General features: G+C 41.9%; 1 protein-coding gene across 3 annotated transcripts in view; it reads right to left on the reverse strand.

The window, feature by feature from the left end:
• Positions 1–18699, reverse strand: part of FAM114A1 (family with sequence similarity 114 member A1) — a 67763-nt gene that overhangs the window by 13647 nt on the left and 35417 nt on the right. For 2 of the 3 annotated variants that reach the window (XM_077814605.1, XM_077814604.1), the window contains exons 7-10: positions 16706–16858; positions 12578–12701; positions 2513–2598; positions 824–985 (exon numbers count right to left, since the gene is read on the reverse strand). In XM_077814605.1, coding sequence (XP_077670731.1) covers positions 824–985; positions 2513–2598; positions 12578–12701; positions 16706–16858 — 525 coding nt within the window. The remainder of the gene's footprint in view (positions 1–823; positions 986–2512; positions 2599–12577; positions 12702–16705; positions 16859–18699) is intronic. The other variant, XM_077814606.1, reaches the window with a different exon arrangement.

Genomic DNA, 18699 nt, shown 5'->3' on the forward strand with positions numbered 1-18699 from the left:
TGGTTGCTGGAGAGTATTTGCTTCAGGTTGGGGGGCTGTCTCTAAGCGAGGACTGGTCTGTCTCCCAAGATCTGTGGGAGCGAGAGATCATTTTTCACGATAGGTTGCAGATCTTGGAGAGGTTTTAGTTGGGGGTTGAAGGTGACAGCTAGTGGCGTTCTGTTATTTTCTTTGTTGGGCCTCTCCTGTAGTAGGTGACTTCTGTGTACTCTTCTATATCCACAGAAGGCAATAGCACCACTGGGTATATTTAGCATTAAGAAAGACCTTTCATAAAAAAAATCAATACCTTTTGGTTTGACTAGTTAATAATATTGCTACTTCGCACATCTGTTTATCCATAATTTTAAATATAAGTTGATCATATTTTTTTTCATTTATTGACACCTGAAGTAAGAGCCACTACCAAATTCTGAGACATTACTTTAAATATGGTACATTGCTACGGACAAAACACCATAGGATTTTCCCATCTCCCTGAATTTAATCTTTTGTGTAAAAGGTATATTTGAGGCTTTTAATTTTTTTAAAGCTTAAAAAGTTACTATTGGCAGAGGTCCTGATCCTGTTAATTATTTACTCATAAGAATCATCTAATAGTGAAAAATACATATATAAGTAAGGTTTGCAGAACTGGGCTCATGGCTATTGATTACCAACTCTTTTAAGTTCCTTTATAAAACTAAATAACTTCTCCCTCTGGAGATATTAAAAACAACAGTACCACACATAAGGATGAAGCACCAATGCTGGTTGTTTAGAGAATCCAGCCAAAGAGATTATGATTTTGTTTATGAAATTTCTCCTTCTAGGACTATTTTACCTCCACAGTTTTATTTTTCTTTTCTTCTGTTTTATCACCACCATCTCCTCCTCCTTGTTCAGTCTTTTGTTCCTCCTGTTTGTTTTCCTCTGGCTTCTCTTCCAAGTCTAGTGATGTGGAGAAGTTGGTTTCTTTCAGCCAGTCATGAGCTTTTTTCCTAGCCTGCCAAACAAACCCCATAAAAAAAACTCCTATTACTCAAGTGTGGAAGATCAAATAATGTTGCTGAAACACAAGTTAACAATACATTTTTCTTTACCTAGTTTTACTGTTCCACTCAAAATTCTTATTTACATCAGGCATGTACATAGGAGAAAATCTTTTTGTCCACTGAAGCATTGCTCACCTATGGCCATATACTGAACTATATTATACTGCCCTTAATCTGCATATAGAGCTATCATTAAGACTAAGGTTACCAAAACCTCAGTTTTATGCAGGATGTATCTAAGAAATAAAAGAAGAAGAAAACTAAGATCTGAGTGGAAAAGTGAAGCAGAATTTTTATAAAGAAAGAAAAAATAAGCAAATTCTTTGAATAAGCTAAAATAAGTCCAAGTTCAGAAAGGAAATTAGAAAGAAAGCAACTGGATTTTGAACTGCTTAGTACCAAGCCGATAAGTGGATCAAAGCAGAAACAGCATCAGTGATGTCTTTCCAGATAATTAATGTGGCATTAATCACTTTTTTTAAAAATGCCAATTCTAATTAGAAGTGATAACATTTTGTTTCAAGCTTAGAATGTTCGGAGTACTCCCGCAGAAAAATGAACATGACCAATGCTAAATTTAATTCTGATGCTGAACTGTGTCGCTGGCCAGTAAGGATACACCTACACCACAGTTTAAAAACTCAGGGCTGGCCCATACCAGCTGACTCGGGCTAAGGTGCTGTTTAACTGCAATGTAGGTGTTTAGGTTTTGGCTGAAGCCCAGGTTCTAGGATCCTGTGAGGTGGGACGGTCTCAGAGCTCGGGGTGCAGCCTGAGCCTGAATGTCTACATTGCAATTAAACAGCCCCTTAGCCCAAGCCTACGCCAACTGTCATGGGCCAACCATGGGTTTTTAACTGTGGTGTAGATGCACCTAACGATACATCTACCCAGGCCATGGGAGCGAGCCTTCCAGCCTGGGTTGATGGGCTGAGGCTAGTGGTACTTGTGCTAGTGCTCTCAAAACAGTGGGGTAGCCAGTGCTGGGGATGAAGTTGCATCCCAGGCTGGAGTTCAGGCACTGAAGCCTTTGGAGGGGGTTGGGCTTCAGAGCCAAAGCTGCAACTTCAATGCGCTCTCTACACAGCTATTTTGACAGTGCTAACACGAGCCCTGCTACCCTGAGTCTGTAGACCTGCTGCGGTCTGTGTAGACGGACCATAATACACCAAACCAAACCCTCATGTAAAGATCCGTATTCTATCTACTAAAGCTTTCCCCACTTTGAGATTTCTTTGTGCGGCCCATCATTCTGGCTTGTCAGTGAGAGAGTAGCTAGCTAGTCTGGCCCCCTGGTTCTGGTCTGACTCACCTAATCTCTTCTACCACAGCTCTCTCTATTTAACATCTCTGTGCCATCCACCATTTGCGCTCTGATCTGCCACCCTAGATACTGCTCTACATCAAATTTCAGAGCAGTGCCCACTAGCTCTTCTTTATACTACGGAGTGGAGGCAGGTTCTGTAACTTGCACCAACCTTATTAAGTTTGTCAGGAGTGGCAGCAACGTGCAATTCAAACAGTAGCTCAGTAAGCATGCTAACAAACTCTTCTTCCATGTCTGCTGCAAAAGGAAATAAGATTATTTCTGAAAGTGTTGTTTTTGTTGTAGCATCCAAAAATCAAATCAAAGATCATATCCCAACATATTTCTAGCACTAGAGAACCAGCATTGGTTAGTCTAACAAAATTTGCATGTCTCCACTCTTTGTTCCATCAAAAGAAAACAGGGAGACAGCAGAGGCAAGAACTAGATGTATATTTTTAAGAACAGGTTAGACAATCACCTGTAAGGGATGGTCTAGGTATATTTGGTTCTGCCTTAGCATAGAAGGATGGACTAGATGACCTCTTGAAGTCCCTTCCAGCCCTTCATTTCTATGATTCTGTATAAGTCACAGGTCGTGGCTTACCTCCCCAGAATTGCAGTGGGTCAGCAGAATCACCAGGGAAGAACACATACAACCCCCAATAAATAAGCCCCTTTTCTCAAATGAGAATATATATACACAACAGAGCAGCATAACCAGAGAACATAAGGTAAAGGGTGTTTCCTGCTTATTCATAGGTTCTAAGGACAGACGTGATCACTGTGATCATCTAGTCTGACCTCCTGTATAACACAGACCACAAAACTTCCCCAAAATAATTCCTTTCACACTGTGGGGACTACAGCTAAAAAGGGTAATTTCCTTAACTCTGGTTAAGCAAAACTTTCATTTTTGTGGTTTAGTCTATGGCAGAGGTTCTCAAACTGTGGTCCGTGAGCTCCATTCAGGTGGTCCACGGATAGTTCCCTCTAAGGTGTGCGCCTGGGCGGCCGCACACAAAAGAATGAAGGGCCACCCACCTAATCAGTGGAGCTGCGCAGGTGTGGCTCCACTAATTAGGTTGCCTGGACCCAGGAGAAGATACACATGTAAGGTGAGGTGGTGGCCTTGGGGGGAAATAAAGGTAGGTGGGAGGGGGCAGTGGAGTGAGAAGAGGAGGTGGGGGGAATTTGGAATGTGCAGGACTGCGGTGGCAAGAGAAAGAGGTGACTTTCTCCAGCTCCAGGGCTGCGGCTGCCGGGGAGAGATGGCCCTCCTTCCCAGGTTGAGCTCTGTGGCTTCTGTGGCGGGGGAGAGAGGGACAGACCCCCCCTCCTTCTCAGTCCCACCTCAAGGACTGCTGCAGTGGGGGAGAGAGAAAGAGACCCCTCCTTACCAGCCCCAGCTTGGGGGCTGCCACGGTGGAAGAGAGAGGACACATCCATTGCATTAGAAAGGTAACTGATATTAAAATTTGAGTTGTGTGCTTTTATTTGTAGAACAAAAAAAAGTTAATTATTTTTAAGGTTTTTTTAATATAGCTCTTTTATCCAAAGTGCTTTACAATAGTTAGCTAACGGTACAAACAACATTTGGAAAGATTATTAAGTGGTCCGCTGAGACCCTCGGCAATTTCAAGTGGTCCATGAAAAAAAGTTTGAGAACCACTGGTCTAAGGGGCAGGACTTTCTCTCACTGTAGAATGTTTGTGAGTAAACCACAGATTCTCTGTGCTTGAACTCCATCTTGGTCGTATAGATTCCTTTTGTTTGCCTGTGACAGCTCAAACTACAACCATTGTTTCCCTAGGGCCTATTGTGTTCTTTCTGTGGGGCTTCCCAAGATGCATATATTTTACTATCTTTTAGTTTATCTTTGGCTTCACAGATAATGCTTTCCATGATGACAATTTCTGCCAAGCAATTCTACCATTTTATCTATGTAATCTCCTAAAAGTATCTTAGTTTGGTTGGTTGGATCTACCATGTGTCGGAATCCACATTAGCACCCTTCTGGGGAAATATGACTAAACAGCTTTCTAACCCTGATCATGCTACGGATAAGCACATCAAGATTTGTTTTGTCTCCATTTTTATCTATTCATTTATTAGCTAGGGATACATTTTCCATCCTTACCTCCTCAAAATAGGGTTTAATGGGACTAAGACATTACCTAGGGAGGTGGTAGAATCTCCTTCCTTAGAGGTTTTTAAGGTCAGGCTTGACAAAGCCCTGGCTGGGATCATTTAACTGGGAATTGGTCCTGCTTCGAGCAGGGGGTTGGACTAGATGACCTTCAGGGGTCCCTTCCAACCCTGATATTCTATGATTCTATGATTCTATGATTGCTATGCTAACCCTCTGCACAGGGTGATTCCAACCCCACTCCATTTCAAAAGTACCGTACCATACTCTGCAATTAGTTTAACTGATTTTGATAGGATGATGTACAAAATAAGGTACTACTCAGCATGAGTAAAGCTGGCAGAACCTGACATTATAATCTGTTTGAGGCAGGAACCCATCTCCTTACATGTAAAGAACCACACACAACTCAGTGCCATATAAGTAAATATGAATAATTGATAACACCAACTCTTTAACTGACCTGGCCTAGACACTGAACTATCCTGTCTCGCTTAGAGGTGATCCCACCAGGTCAACAATGAGACTAGTTTAGGCTCAAACAAAATGTATATGCAAAAAAAAGGAAGAGCCACAAAAATTCCCCAATGGTAAACAGCAGAGTAAAAGAGGCTGTTAGAGGTGAAAAAGCATCCTTAAAAAATTGGAAGTCAAATCTTAGTGAGGAAAATAGAAAGGAGCACAAACTCTGGCAAGTCAAGTGTAAAAGTATAATTAGGCAGGACAAGACAGACTTTGAGGTGCCATTAGCTAAAGAGAGAAAAAAAACCAGCAACATTGTTTTTAAGTACATCAGAAGCAGGAATCCTGCCAAACAATCAGTTGTGCCACCAAGCGAGTGAGTTGCTAAAAGAGCACTCAAGGAAGACAAGGCTGTCATGGAGATGCTAACTGAATTCTTTGCATCGATCTTCATGGCAGAGGATGTGGAGGAGATCCCCACATCTGAGCCATTCTTTTTAGGTGACAAATCTGAGGAACTGTCCAGATTGAGGAGGTTTTGGAATAAACTGATAAATTTAACAGTAATAAATCACCAGAACAAGGTGGTATTCACCTAAGAATTTTTGAAGAGATTCAAATATGAAATTTCAGAATTACTTACTATGGTATGTAACCTATCGCTTAAATAAGCCTCTGTACTAGATGACTGGAGGATAGCTAACATAATGCTGATTTTATAAAAGACTCCAATGGTGACCTTGGCTTTTACAGGCCGGTAAACCTCACTTCAGTATCTATCAAATTGGTTGACACTATAGTAAAGAACAGAATTATCAGACACATAAAAACAATATCTTGTGGAGGAGTCAACACAGCTTTTGTAAAGGGAAATCACGTCTCACCAATCTATTACAATTCTTTGAGAGTGTCAACAAACATGTGGACAAGGGTGAGCCAAACAATACAGTGACTTGGACTTTCACAAAGTCTTTGACCAGGTCCCTCACCAAAGGCTCTTAAGCACACTAAGCAGTCATGGAATAAGAAGGGGAAGATCCTCTTATGGATCAGTAATTTATTAAAAGCTAGAAAACAATGCATAGAAATAAATGGACAGTTTTCATAATGGAGAGAGGTAAATGGCAGGATCCCCCCTAAAGATCTGAACTGGGACCAGTGCTGCTCAACATGTTCATTAATGATCTGGAAAAGGGGTGAACAGGGAGGTGGGAAAATTTGTAGACAATGCAAAATTACTCAAAGTTAAGTCCAAAGCTGACTGCAAAGAATTACAAAGGGATTTTACAAAACTGGGTGACTGGGCAACAAAAAGGCAGATAAAATTCAATGTTGATAAATGCAAAGTAATGGACATACAAAATGATGGGGTCTAAATTACCTGTTACCACTCAAGAAAGAAATCTTGGAATCATCATGGATAATTCTCTGACACCATCCACTCAATGTGCAGCGGCAGTCAGAAAAGCTAGCAATGTTAAGAACCACTGGGAAAAGAATAAACAATGAAACAGAAATATCATAATGCCCTATATTAATCCATGGTATGCCCACACCTCGAATACGGTGTGCAGTTCTGGTTGCCCCATCTCATAAAAGATGAAATTAGAAATGGAAAAGATATGGGCAACAAAAATGATTAACGGTATGGAACCGGTCAATAAGAGAAGAGATTACAAAGACTGGGAATGTTCAGCTTAGAAAAGAGATGAATAAAGAGAGGATATGACAGAGGTCAATACAACCATGAATGATGTGGAGAAAGTGAATAGGGAAGTCTTATTTACCCTTTCACAAAACACAAGAACTAGGGGTCACCTGAAGAAATTAATAGGCAGCAGCTTTAAAACAAACACAGGAAAGTACTTCTTCACAGCACACAGTCAATCTGTGGGACTCGTTGCCATGGGATGTTGTGAAGGCCAGAAGTGTAACTGGGTTCAAAAAAGAATTTGACAAGTTCATGGAGAATAGGTCCATCAGTCGCTACTAACCAAGATGGTCAGAGATGCAACCCTATGCTCCAGGCGTCCCTACACCTCCAACTGCCAGAAGCTGGGACTGAAAGACAGGAGATGAATCACTTGAAATTGCCCTGTTCTGACAATGGCCAGTGCCAGATGCTTCAGAGAGCATGACCAGAAAACAGGATGCTGGGCTGGAAGGATCGTTGGTCTGACCCAATATTGCTGATCTTTTGACAGTGTTGAGCAAGTTTTCTTGTATTCAGGGTTATTATTTCAATGTTGGCTTCATTTATTTTTAAAAGTCTATGTTGAACTGTGTCATTATTTGCAGCCTACTGAAACTATAGAAGCTGTTCACTGACACATTGTACAAGTATCAGAACTTCTGATAACTTGTGGAATATAAAATTTGATACCCAGTTCAGTTACCTTGTCCCTTAATGTCAGGTGGTGACATGTGAAGTCACTGATATTAACGTAGCCTTAAGAATTAAGTACAGTCACTTTTTCAGGTATCCTCATCTTTCGTTGGGCACGAATATTAACACAGTTTGAAAGGAAACAGAAAACTACTGCAAAAACACATTTGGCCCTTTGGAAGCAAGAAGTGCCCTTTCCCCTTACGCCTGTGGATGCTGATTGTACCCGTCTGACTGATCCTAAAGATGGCATGGAAACGGGCTACACACCCAATCCCAAAGTTGCCAAGAATGAGATTTATGCAAACGAGCTTTCCCAAAAGTGCCCTCCAGAGATCTTCCTATATCTTTCTCTTGTGCCGTCTCCACAGAGATAACTGCAGCTGAAAAGCTCTAGTAACATCCTTGGAGCAGCAGCAGAAGGTGAGAAATGGTCCAGGATGGATCCTCAAGGTTACAGCAAAGAAACAAACCCCCCAAACAGTTTATTTGAAGGTAAGGAAGTATTTTTCTTCCAGCTAAATCTCTTATCTTTTGTATACGTAGAGCACAGCCAAATGATACCGTAGCGCTATAAAATCCTGTTGTCTACAAAATTACCTTGTCTACAATGGGAAAACACGGTGTCTTTAGCAAGACAGTTAGCCAACATAATGTCACTTAACATGTTTTTAGGTACTGCTGAGCACCTAGACAGAACTTAACATGGTCAAGAACATCTTGTCTAGGACCATGTCTTCACTGGGGGGAAAAAAGGTTCTAATTAAAATCCCACTGATGACAAGGCAGTTGTTGTTTTAACACAAGTTAGTGAGTTGAATTAAAGACAATAGGGGAATTGTGGTTTAACTCTACTTGCTTACTAACAATAAAACTACAACTACCTTGTCTTTGCTGGGATTTTAACCTGAGTTATCTAAGTCAAGTTAAGAACACACCTCTTATTTGCAGTGGGTTTCACCATGACCAGCTAACTCATAATTAAACAGCACTGTCCTTGTTCACACGAGGTGCTCAGTGTGTGCTTGAAAAACATGTTAAATAGTACTAAGCACACCGCATTTTCCCCAATGTAGATAAGGACTATATCATGGCAATATGCCGAAGGGCCCTAAACAAATCATTTTAGGTAAATAAATCAAAGAAAAAAAGAAAAAAGACCAAGAATCTGCTCTGGGAAGGACACACCTCAGTGCAACCTGGGAAGCTACATTTGGTTTTGTAAATAGGATCAGAAACATGAACCACAGTAAGTGGAGAATAGAAACGTGGCTTAAATTATATAGCCGTTGGCAAACGAAGGCTGTCTGAATTAGAAACCTGCAACAGTTAATAAAACTGTGCTCTGTTGGGGGAACAAACATTTACATCATTAATAGAATTAAATTTAAAGATGCTGGATATCATATTTATTTTAAAATGACAGATTATTGCCCTTTATGGGCCTATTAACTGAATTCTTTAAGTTTTATAGGGCCTTTATGCATTGGCTGCACTCAATAAAGACACTTAGGAATGCATGTGTTAAATTCAGGGAATGGCTTGGTGTTCCTGTCACACAGGCCTCCCAAGGGTCACAGGAAACCCCTTCTCCCATTATCCTAGTTTTTACACCCTTCCTGAAGATCCCACATTTCAGTCTGGCTGAGAAAAGATAAGTAGGATTCTCTTAGGCACCCTCAAAGATGTTGTCTAGTGAGGACATTGCAGGGCAATGTAAGGAGATGTGCACAGTGTCTTTGCAATGCTCCGTGCATGGCCAATCACAAGGGAAAGGCAGCAGCAAGCACTGAAACTCAAGTGTCTCATGAGGGTGTCCTCACCACAGAGATGCCAGCCCAGCCCTCATGGAAAGGTCCTATAGAAAATTATCATTTTTCCATAGTTTTCAAACCATCCTATAAAATGTAATACAAAATTATATCCTTACTACTGTATATAATTCTATAGGATAGTGTGACGGGGCAAGGCCAGATGGCTATATTAGCTCCAGGATAAACAAATCCCTGGTACCAGGATAAGTGAAATGGCAGCTGCTCCAGGTCAATTAAGACACCTGGGGCCAATTAAGAAGGCAGAAGGCAGGGAGAGCGCTAGGTTGATTGGGACACCTGAAGCCAATCAGGGGCTGGCTGAAACTAGTTAAAACTCTCCCAGTCAGTCAGGTGGGTGTGCATGTCAGGAGTTGTGGGAGGAAGTTGCGCTGTTGGAGAGGCTGAGTAGTACACACCATATCAGGTACAAGGAAGGAGGCCCTGAGGTAAGGGTGAAGTGGAGCTTGAGGAAGTGAGGGCTGCTGTGGGGGAAGCAGCCCAGGGAATTGTACATGTCATGTTTCTAAAAGGTCAGCTACCATAGCTGATACTATTAGGGTCCCTGGGCTGGAGCCCGAAGTAGAGGGTGGGCCTGGGCTCCCCCCGCTCTGCCCCCTGATTAATCACTGAGACTGGGAGACAACGGAGATTGTGCAAGGAAGGATAACTTCTCCTCACCTCCCTTGCTGGCCTATGAGGAAAATGGCTCAGTAGACTGACCCTTGTCTCTAGAGAGAGAAGGGTTACGTGGAGGTCACAGTGAGCCTCTGAGGCTAGCGAAATCCACCAGGAAACGCGGGACCCATGGAGGCAAGGACAGAGCTTTGTCACAATAGTTAAAAAAAAAAAGTCTTTAAGGCCTGCTCCAAAGCTCACTGAAGTCTGTGGAAAGACTCCTTCTCAGCTCAGTGGGCTCTGGAGCAGGCCCATAGAAAGGATTAGATGCTCTGTGAATTTCTATTAGATTTTAGAGTAATTTCTACAGAACCTTATTGATTTCATCCCTCTTAAATTATATAGGACTTTCCCATAAGGGTTTATCTTGTTCATCGTTTCACAGAGTTTAAGGCCAGAAGGGATCATTAGTCTTATGTCCAGTATATCACAGGCCATTAACTTCATTTAGTTACCCTCATATTGAGCACAACTAGGGTTAGACTAAAGTATTTCAGCCCTCAGGAGACTGAGTTGTAGCAAAAAATCTAGTTAATCTACATGAAAGTTTGCTAGCTGAGCAGCAAAACACTAGGATATATAAACCAAATAGCTGGCAACTTTGTCCTCAAGAGATTCAACACAGCTGCCTGTAAGCATGTTACAAATATCTGAAAAGAAAATGGGTCTCCTCTCCATTTCTCAAAGGCCAGATTTCTCTTTCTATCTCCTTTAGTAATTCTGTGTACGGCCAGATATTAAACATTTAAATATTTAATATTTTTATAGTCTCCTTCATCCTCTCGTATTAAAAAAAAAAGCAAGTTGACATCGTCCCCTTAATTGTTTGTAAATATCTGTGGACAGACATCATGTGATGTGTACAAGATATGAAAGTTCCCTTGTCGGATTGCTGCTTATGCAGTATGGGTGACATATGCCTCTGTGCAGAAGGAGAGGGCAAATCCTGTCCACCACTAAAGGGCTGATCACAAAGGGATACACAACACACTGTATTATACTGCCTTTGGTGCATAGGAATTGCCTGGCTTTCTGCACCATGGTGAATGCTGCCCAATGTGCACTTATTGTGGTTAAAGGAAATGAGTCACCTTGAACAGTAGTTGATCCTACTGCAGCCTAAAATAACTGTTGCACTTTCTGAAGACCATTCTCTCGCTCCAAGCTGCATTGAACTTGTCTGTGGTTATTATTTCCTCTGTCACAAGGGAGGATGTATTTTGGTCTTCCTACTGATTTGCTTTTGCAAAGCAAAATCTGCAATGTTTTTTGCTTCAGTCTTTATCTTCAAGGAGCTCTATGGCTTAGGCTTAGCATATCTAAACGATTGCTCAGAGCTTGAGAATGAAGACATTGGTTGACAACTCCCCTCCTCAGGCACAAGGGAACTTTCCACCTTAAGTGTAAAGCTCATGTGTGCTGGAGACAGAGCGTTCTTGGGGGCCGTTGAGAGGCTGTGGAATGAATTCTTCAGGCATTAAGGACCATCACAGACCTCACCACTTTCCACTCCAAATGCAAGCCATGTTTCTTTGATGTGCTCTCTCTAGTATAAACTCAAAGCAGTGTTTACATTAAAAAAACAACCATACCAAACTAAAACACTTTACTGCACACACAGCTTTCCCTTGAGGAGAGGATGAAAGAACAAACCACATGAGACAGATGTTAGTCCCTTTTTGCTTAATAAACTATTGGAAGGTGCTAGGAGACTACGGTGATGAGGGAAATATGTAGAGTAGAACAGAATAGAAGTTGCTGCTGCCCCAGGTGGTGTCAACAATGAAATATCTCTAGACACTTCTTTTAAATAAGGTTTTATTTCAGTGATTCTTAATTTCAGATTCTTGGTCACACATCTCTCAATATTTTGCAAAATGTAAGGTCGTATAGGCCTGCATCCCTGAGATTCGGAGAAGACCCTTATATGTAAAACATGGTCTTCTAAGTTACTGAGGATAGAGTCCATTTCCATTGATTTCAAGAGATCAATTCAGAGTGCACAACCCAGGAGGAGAGGGGACTACGGTGGCTTTAAGCTACCTATTCAACCTTCTGATTCTGTCCTGTTTCAGAGGCTGCAGAGGCCCCTGGCATAACATAGGCAGCCCTAAGGGTCTCTCTATGGAAACCTCCCTAGGCTGCCCTCTCAACCACAGCATGGTCTGGAATCCCCTCAGTGCTGTATACTGCAGCCCGGCCTGTAACATGCCCTGGCTGCCCCCCAGCACACCTCCTAAGTCAGGACTTGCAAAGAGAAGCCTTGGAGGCAGCCCTATGGCTTTCTTCAACAGTACCTGTGTGAGGGGAATTCTCTCTCAGCAGGAACTGGGGCTTTTAGGACCCTTTTATGTCACACAAGCCCTTTTATCTGGTGTAAAGTTGCTGGAGCAGGGGTAAGGATCTCACCCACTGTGTACTGGATACAGCCATTACGGTACAAAATCATTGCTGAACTCCCCTAAACTTTTAGCCTGTGGTGCATGCACAATTTTATAAGTAGAGTCTATAAACCAGAATGTGAATCAACTGAGTCTGAAATGAACATCTAACAATCCAAGCTTCCCTAGTCTCCATTGTATTTACTTCTTTTGAAGAATGTTAGGGTATTATAGAGAAACGCACTCCAAATTTTCTGTCTGCTGTCAACTCTCAATTAATTAAAGCATGCTAGTTTGGATTAAAGTTTTTTTTAATTAAACACAGATTTAACAGGTCTCACCTGGGATATGCCAGTATTTTTTTAATTACCTTTTTTTTCTTGATCCTCTTCATTATTTGAGTCCTTTGGAATGAAGATCTCTTTAATAGCAATTAAGTCATTTTTCACAGTTTCTAATTCCTCTCCATTAAGTGATGTTAAAAATGACTGAATCTGAAGAAGGAAATGACAGTGATCACTACTAACCCAAATCACCCCTCTCTTTCACCCCTCTGAAATTACAAATTTTGTTCCTGACCTCAAGGTGTGTTGAGCAGTAGACAAGAACTCCCATTAAAAGATCAGGTCTTTTATCTAATCTATCAACCTACCTTACCTAGGGATTAATTATGTGTTCATCCACTTGGTATCCGAATTTCTTACAAATATTACACAAGCCTTACAAGATATTTGAGCACATTTTTTGGATTAAAACCAATTTATTTTAACATCTTATAATTATTCTGGGAAGGCTCTGGTGAAGAGAGTGGGTAGGAAGAGCAGAGGGGAAGACTCCCTGTCAGCCTGAACAGCTGTGGCAGGGAATTCCAGAGTAGTGGCCCTGTTCCCTACTCCCACAGAGCTTATCCACATTACTGACAGTCCAACTGTTCTGAAGAATGCAGTGGTCATGGCAGATCATTGTGCTGGAGAAAGTCTGGTTCTAGCCCACTGAGAGTTTTGAAAATAAAGGCTATGAACCTAGGGAATGACTGTTAGTAGTCTGCTCTCTTCACAAGCCGCCTTAGTCCCACCAAATTCGCATAGGCTGTCTTTGATGGACACTCACCAGTCTGTTTTCTTCTTCAACTAGGAATACCCTTGCAGAGTCCCCAAACTGCTGTCAGTTTTCCTCCCCATGTAGGCTGCTTGATCTGCAGTTGATACCCAAGCACTGAACACTCTTGCTTACAAGAGATGAACCTCATTTCATTATAAAGAAGTCTGAGCTCTGGTTAACTTGAATTTAAATGGACTCAAGCTAAGTTTTGGCTATGATGAATGTGAAGGTGTTTTTACTTCTTTGTTTTTATAGGATCTGACTGTGATTTTTGTATTTACAATTCTACACCTAGAAATAGGTGCAATGCTACAATACAGGGACATTAGGTGTCAAAAGTGCTATGGAAACGGGCCTGCAGTTATTTGTGCAAGAAAAACAGGAGGCTGAAGTGAGACCCTTTTAAAAAAGCAGGACCGTTCTGTTTAAGAAAAACTATTCCTTACACTTCAATTTTTTGGGAGGGCAGAGAGAGATGGACTTAAAAAGGAAAAGGTGGAGGAAGATACCCTGAGAAATGTATTTGGAAAAATGTCACAATGTATAAATGACACCACTGAGTGCGCAACAAAGCTTTCCTGAACGCATGAACAGCAGAGCCAATAAACTGACAGTTGAAAGCTAGCTGTCACAGAGACCTTATTAACCTAAGGATGTGTCTCAAAGTAATCTTACAGGGTTTGTCTACACAGCAATAAGCCCATGTCTGAGTCTGGACTCAAGTCAACCCCCTCTTGCATCCACACTGCAATTGTGCTAACCTAGGGCTCAGATCCCAGGACCCCATAGGGTAGTAGAGTTTGAGCCAGAGTTAAGCCTGGACCTAGGGTCGGAGCCCTATTGCTATCCTGTGTGCACATGGTCCCGGTTTGACTTGGGATCCTGAGAATCTTCCAGACGTATCCTACAGTTCCTGACAGCAGAGTAGCAAGCAGCCAGGACAGTGGTCCGGAAGTGCCTGCATCCTCCTGGAGTACTGGTGGCTCTGGCTCCTGCGCCTCCTTGCTGTCGTAGCTTGCCCAGAGCAGGGAGCAAATTTGCCAGGTGGGATGTGGCTCCTGGCTGTTGGGGATCATTACCCCCCTGGCCGTGGTGAGCCAGGAGCTCTCCCACTCCCTCTCTCTGCAGTGTGGCGCTCTGTTTTCTGACCCTTGCTCCTGGGCTCCCACTGCCCTTCCTGGGGCTGTGTGTGCAGGGACGCCCTGTCTGTGTGCACTGTCAGGGTGGTGAGTGGGAGCTGGTCCCCAAACTTCCCTGCAGCCTCCTGGAATGCAGCGGGGACAGGAATAAGGGCCTGGGGGGTGTTGGAGGACAGTGCACCCCAAGCCTGGGATGCACTTCACCAGTCTGTAGCCTGCAGCAGCCATGCTCGGGTGTGTGTGTGTGTTTTAAGAGATGGGATCTTCGGGAGGACAGCAGCGATCCCCCAGCTGGGTCATGCAGGCAGGGGCCACACATTCCTGGTCGGAACGGAGCAGGGAAGGAAGCAGCTAGTTCTTGATCCCCTGGGGGGATTGCCAAGAGCTGAAGAACTTGATTATTGGGCAGACCAGTGGATCACAGCGTTGGCTGCTTCTCGAGACTTGTTAGTAAAAAGTGAGAGTAAGAAAGTGCCAGCTGCTGAACGTTGGAGGCTGCTTCTGCACCAGTCTTCAGCTGGGTCAGGGTTAGAAGACTTTAGACAGGGTGGTGACTCAGGTACAGTGTATGACCCCTTTGGAATGTTCCTTCTGCAGGGTGAGTGATCTGCAGTTTGCACAAGCACACTATCAAACACAACAAATTTATTTTTTATCATGTCATTTTGACTTACATTGCATGGCAATCAAGACCACCCCCTCCCAAACACTGCCCCCTCACCAAAAATGAGCCAGTTTTCCCCTCCCCTCAAAGCACATTCCTACAGGTACTATTCTCCCTCTCCCATTGGGCCATGCAAATCTGTAATGTGAGCACACAAAGTACCCCTTACTTCTGCTGCTTGGGTGCAATCAGCTCCCGCCACGCTAGCTTCACTTTCCAGCTGAGCATACCAATCCAGTGTTCCCTTGCTGTCATAGGTCCTTTTAGAGGGAAATAGCTCACCTCTGGCTTCACAGAGGTTGTGAAGAGCACAGCAAGCCACAGTAACACAGACAGCAGTAATTACACCGGCATCTAATGGGTTTGTAAACACCTCCAACAGGATATTAATCTGCCAAAAGCACATTCAACAATCATTCTACACCTGCTTAGAGTGTAATTAAACTTTTTTTTGCCTGGGCCTCTGAAATCAGGGTATGGTTTCATAAGCCAAGGCAAAAGAGTGTACACGGGTTCCCCCATAACAACAGTGGGGACAGTAACACCATTTATATCAATGTCATTTGGTAGGAACAGTGTCCCAGCCTGTCCATGAATCTAGACTCCAGAGTAGCAAAAAACTCTGGCATCATTAACTTCTCCTTTATAGCCCACACTGACATTCATAAATCTGCCTCTGGGGTCCACTAGTGCCTGCATAACAATGGAGTAATACCCTTTGCAGTTTATGCACTCATGTACTCCTTGAGGAGGGCCAACTATGGGCACAAGTCCCATCAACAGCACCACCACTGTTAGGAAACAGAGTGGGCAGTAGAGTTTTCCCATAGTACACCGTGTTCCTAGGGCTAGAATGTTGACATTGGTGGGGGGCATTAGGCACTCTGGAATATGGTTACTTTTGACTTGGGTCAGTGCACTGCAGTGTGGATATTAGAGTCCTAGGTTTGAGCACGGGTCAGAAAATTCTTAACCTAGTTAAAATGCAATGTAGATGCTCAAGCCCAGGTTTCCCTGATGTGGGTCAGCTGACTCAAGTCCCAGTTACCCTAGGTTACATTGCTGTGTAAACCTAGCCACAGAGACTGCTTACATCTCTATTTATATCTTGGGTTGGTCAACAACAGGATAATAACACAATGCAATAAAGAATATTTAGAAGTTAAATAAATAATCTAGAATGCATTATATTTTATTAATCTCTTGGTGTAGTTGGTGCAAGGTTCCTGAATATAAATGGTAACACCTTTAATAAAAACATTACACTTGAGTCTTCTGATAAAGCTTGAAAGGGCATTAGCACCGTGTAACAGGTTTAAAAATGCAGAACACATAATGTCTTAACAACTAGAACTTTCAATAGCAGATTTCCTTGCTTTCTTTATGCTAAATCCTGGTCCTCCTGAAGTCACTCGGAAAATGCTCATTGACTTCATGATATAAGGGATTGACCCTTGGGACCAAATCAAAGCCCACTGAAGTCAATGAAAAAACTCTTATTGACTTTAATGGGACTTGTATGAGGAGATTAATGCTTACAAAAAGTATTTCACTAAACATTGTGTTTGTTATTTATGCAGCTTGTATACTGTACCTTGGCTTCACTTTCATTTGACAGAATTTCCAGAGCTTCAAGATGGGACAAACCTTGAAACTCATCAAAAAGCAGCCCATAATGTACTGTCCTTTCAACTGTAACTTGATGGGCCAGTCTCTGCTTCTCTTTCTCTTTCGCTTCTCGCAACAGCTGAAAAAATATACATCATTCCTGGTAATTTACTGACCGCACTGCAAATTTGGCAGTTTTTATTACTCTCAGCCTCATCTCTTCTAGGCAATAATAATAAAATTTGGGACGATATCACACCTGCAGAGCTGAAATTTTAGTCAGCCTCGGATATCCCTCATCATTTTTTTTGATAAACCTCTCTAATAAAATATTTAAGTAGCGTTCTATATGTGGTTTTCTCTATGGTAATTATTAACTGTCTTTAAAAACCAACAACAAATAACATTGCTCATATCCTCAAATGCAGTGTTGGCTACAGGTAATACCTTATAAATTTAGCTATCATTTGCAAGGGAAGAAAAATTAAAAAGTCTTTACTTCATCTAGTGAGTCATCTGATACAGGTCCTATGGTACGTATACATAGAACACAATCTCTGCAGAATGCTGTTTCCAGGGTTCCTACCCACATGAAGTATTTTCAATATATAGTGAAACCTGCTGTAAATGACCTTTGGACCCACAAAAATCATTTGCTTAATGAAGGTAGGCTTTTGTAATAAAAGAGGAGCAGAACTGTACTCCATACATTTGGAGATATTATGGAGTACTCTCTTAATACAGAAGGTTGCGTAAGGAGAAATGGCCTCTTGTACACATTTTTCACTGTATTTATGAGTTAAATTTCAACCTATCCAAAGCCTATCTACCACTTAAGCCTATTTTGACATTTAACGCTTATGTGGCACTTTGGCCTTCTCCTGTTCCTCTGCACAAGAATGAAATGTCTAGCTCTACCACGTTTGCACTATTTCCTATTTCAATTTGGTATGACATGGCATTCAAGTATTCATTAGACGTATGAAGTATATTGGGTCGGATTTTCAAATGAGCCCCATTTTCAATACTGCATACACAATTCTTCATACCTAAATTTTGCATGCACAAATTACATTAAAAGGAAGCAGTGGACTGGGACTCAGGAGAACTGGGTTCAGTTATTCTACAACTTTCCGTGTGAACCTAGGCAATCACTTTACCTTTCTCTGCCACATTTTCCCACCTCTTATAACCTCCATTTAACACTTCCTTTCTCCCTTGCCTATTTAGGCCCCAGTTCAGGACCACACTTAAGCACATGCTTAACTTTAAGTATCTGCTTAAGTGCAGTCCAGAATAGGATGGACATGCCATCACTTAACTGAATGTATTAACATATACCTGCTCATGCAATTAGCTGGTTTCATGTAGATGTTTATTTTTTGCAGACGCAGCTGTAGTCCAGTGTTTGAAAAACTGGTTCTTACAATTTAGATGACTTTCTTCAGATCATAAATTTTCAGTCAGATCAAATATTGAGTCTACACTACTTGAGAGAGTCCCCTTTATTACCAGAGTTGCAATATTAGATTGTGAAGTGCCTTGGAATGCTTTACAAGAAACACATTACCCAAAACTAAGCTGTGATCTTGCAATCAGATCCACTTAGAAACTTCAACTGCAGTACTGGGGCTGTAGTATTTTATGGCTATACATATTTCTTGTTTAACAGTAATGGCCATTTGGAGCACTGCTTAAGTAGATACAGGTAAAGTGTATAATTATGTAATTTGCTTAGTACGAATTAGTTTGCTTTTGATCTGCTCTAACAGTATCATTCTGTTTCTGCTTAAAGTGGTAGATGTTAAAAATGAAACATTTTACTGAGAGAAAAATATCTCACTGCAATATTACATTCTACAAAAAGGAAAATACTGTGGTAATATAAAGGCTTCCTTTTAATGTCTACTGCTATAGGATTTCCCTTAACCTTACTACATACACTAGAGATTTTATGCTACCTAGGTCTATCTGTGTTTA

This window comes from Eretmochelys imbricata, chromosome 4 (assembly GCF_965152235.1).
Source record: "Eretmochelys imbricata isolate rEreImb1 chromosome 4, rEreImb1.hap1, whole genome shotgun sequence".
Lineage (NCBI taxonomy): Eukaryota > Metazoa > Chordata > Testudines > Cheloniidae > Eretmochelys > Eretmochelys imbricata.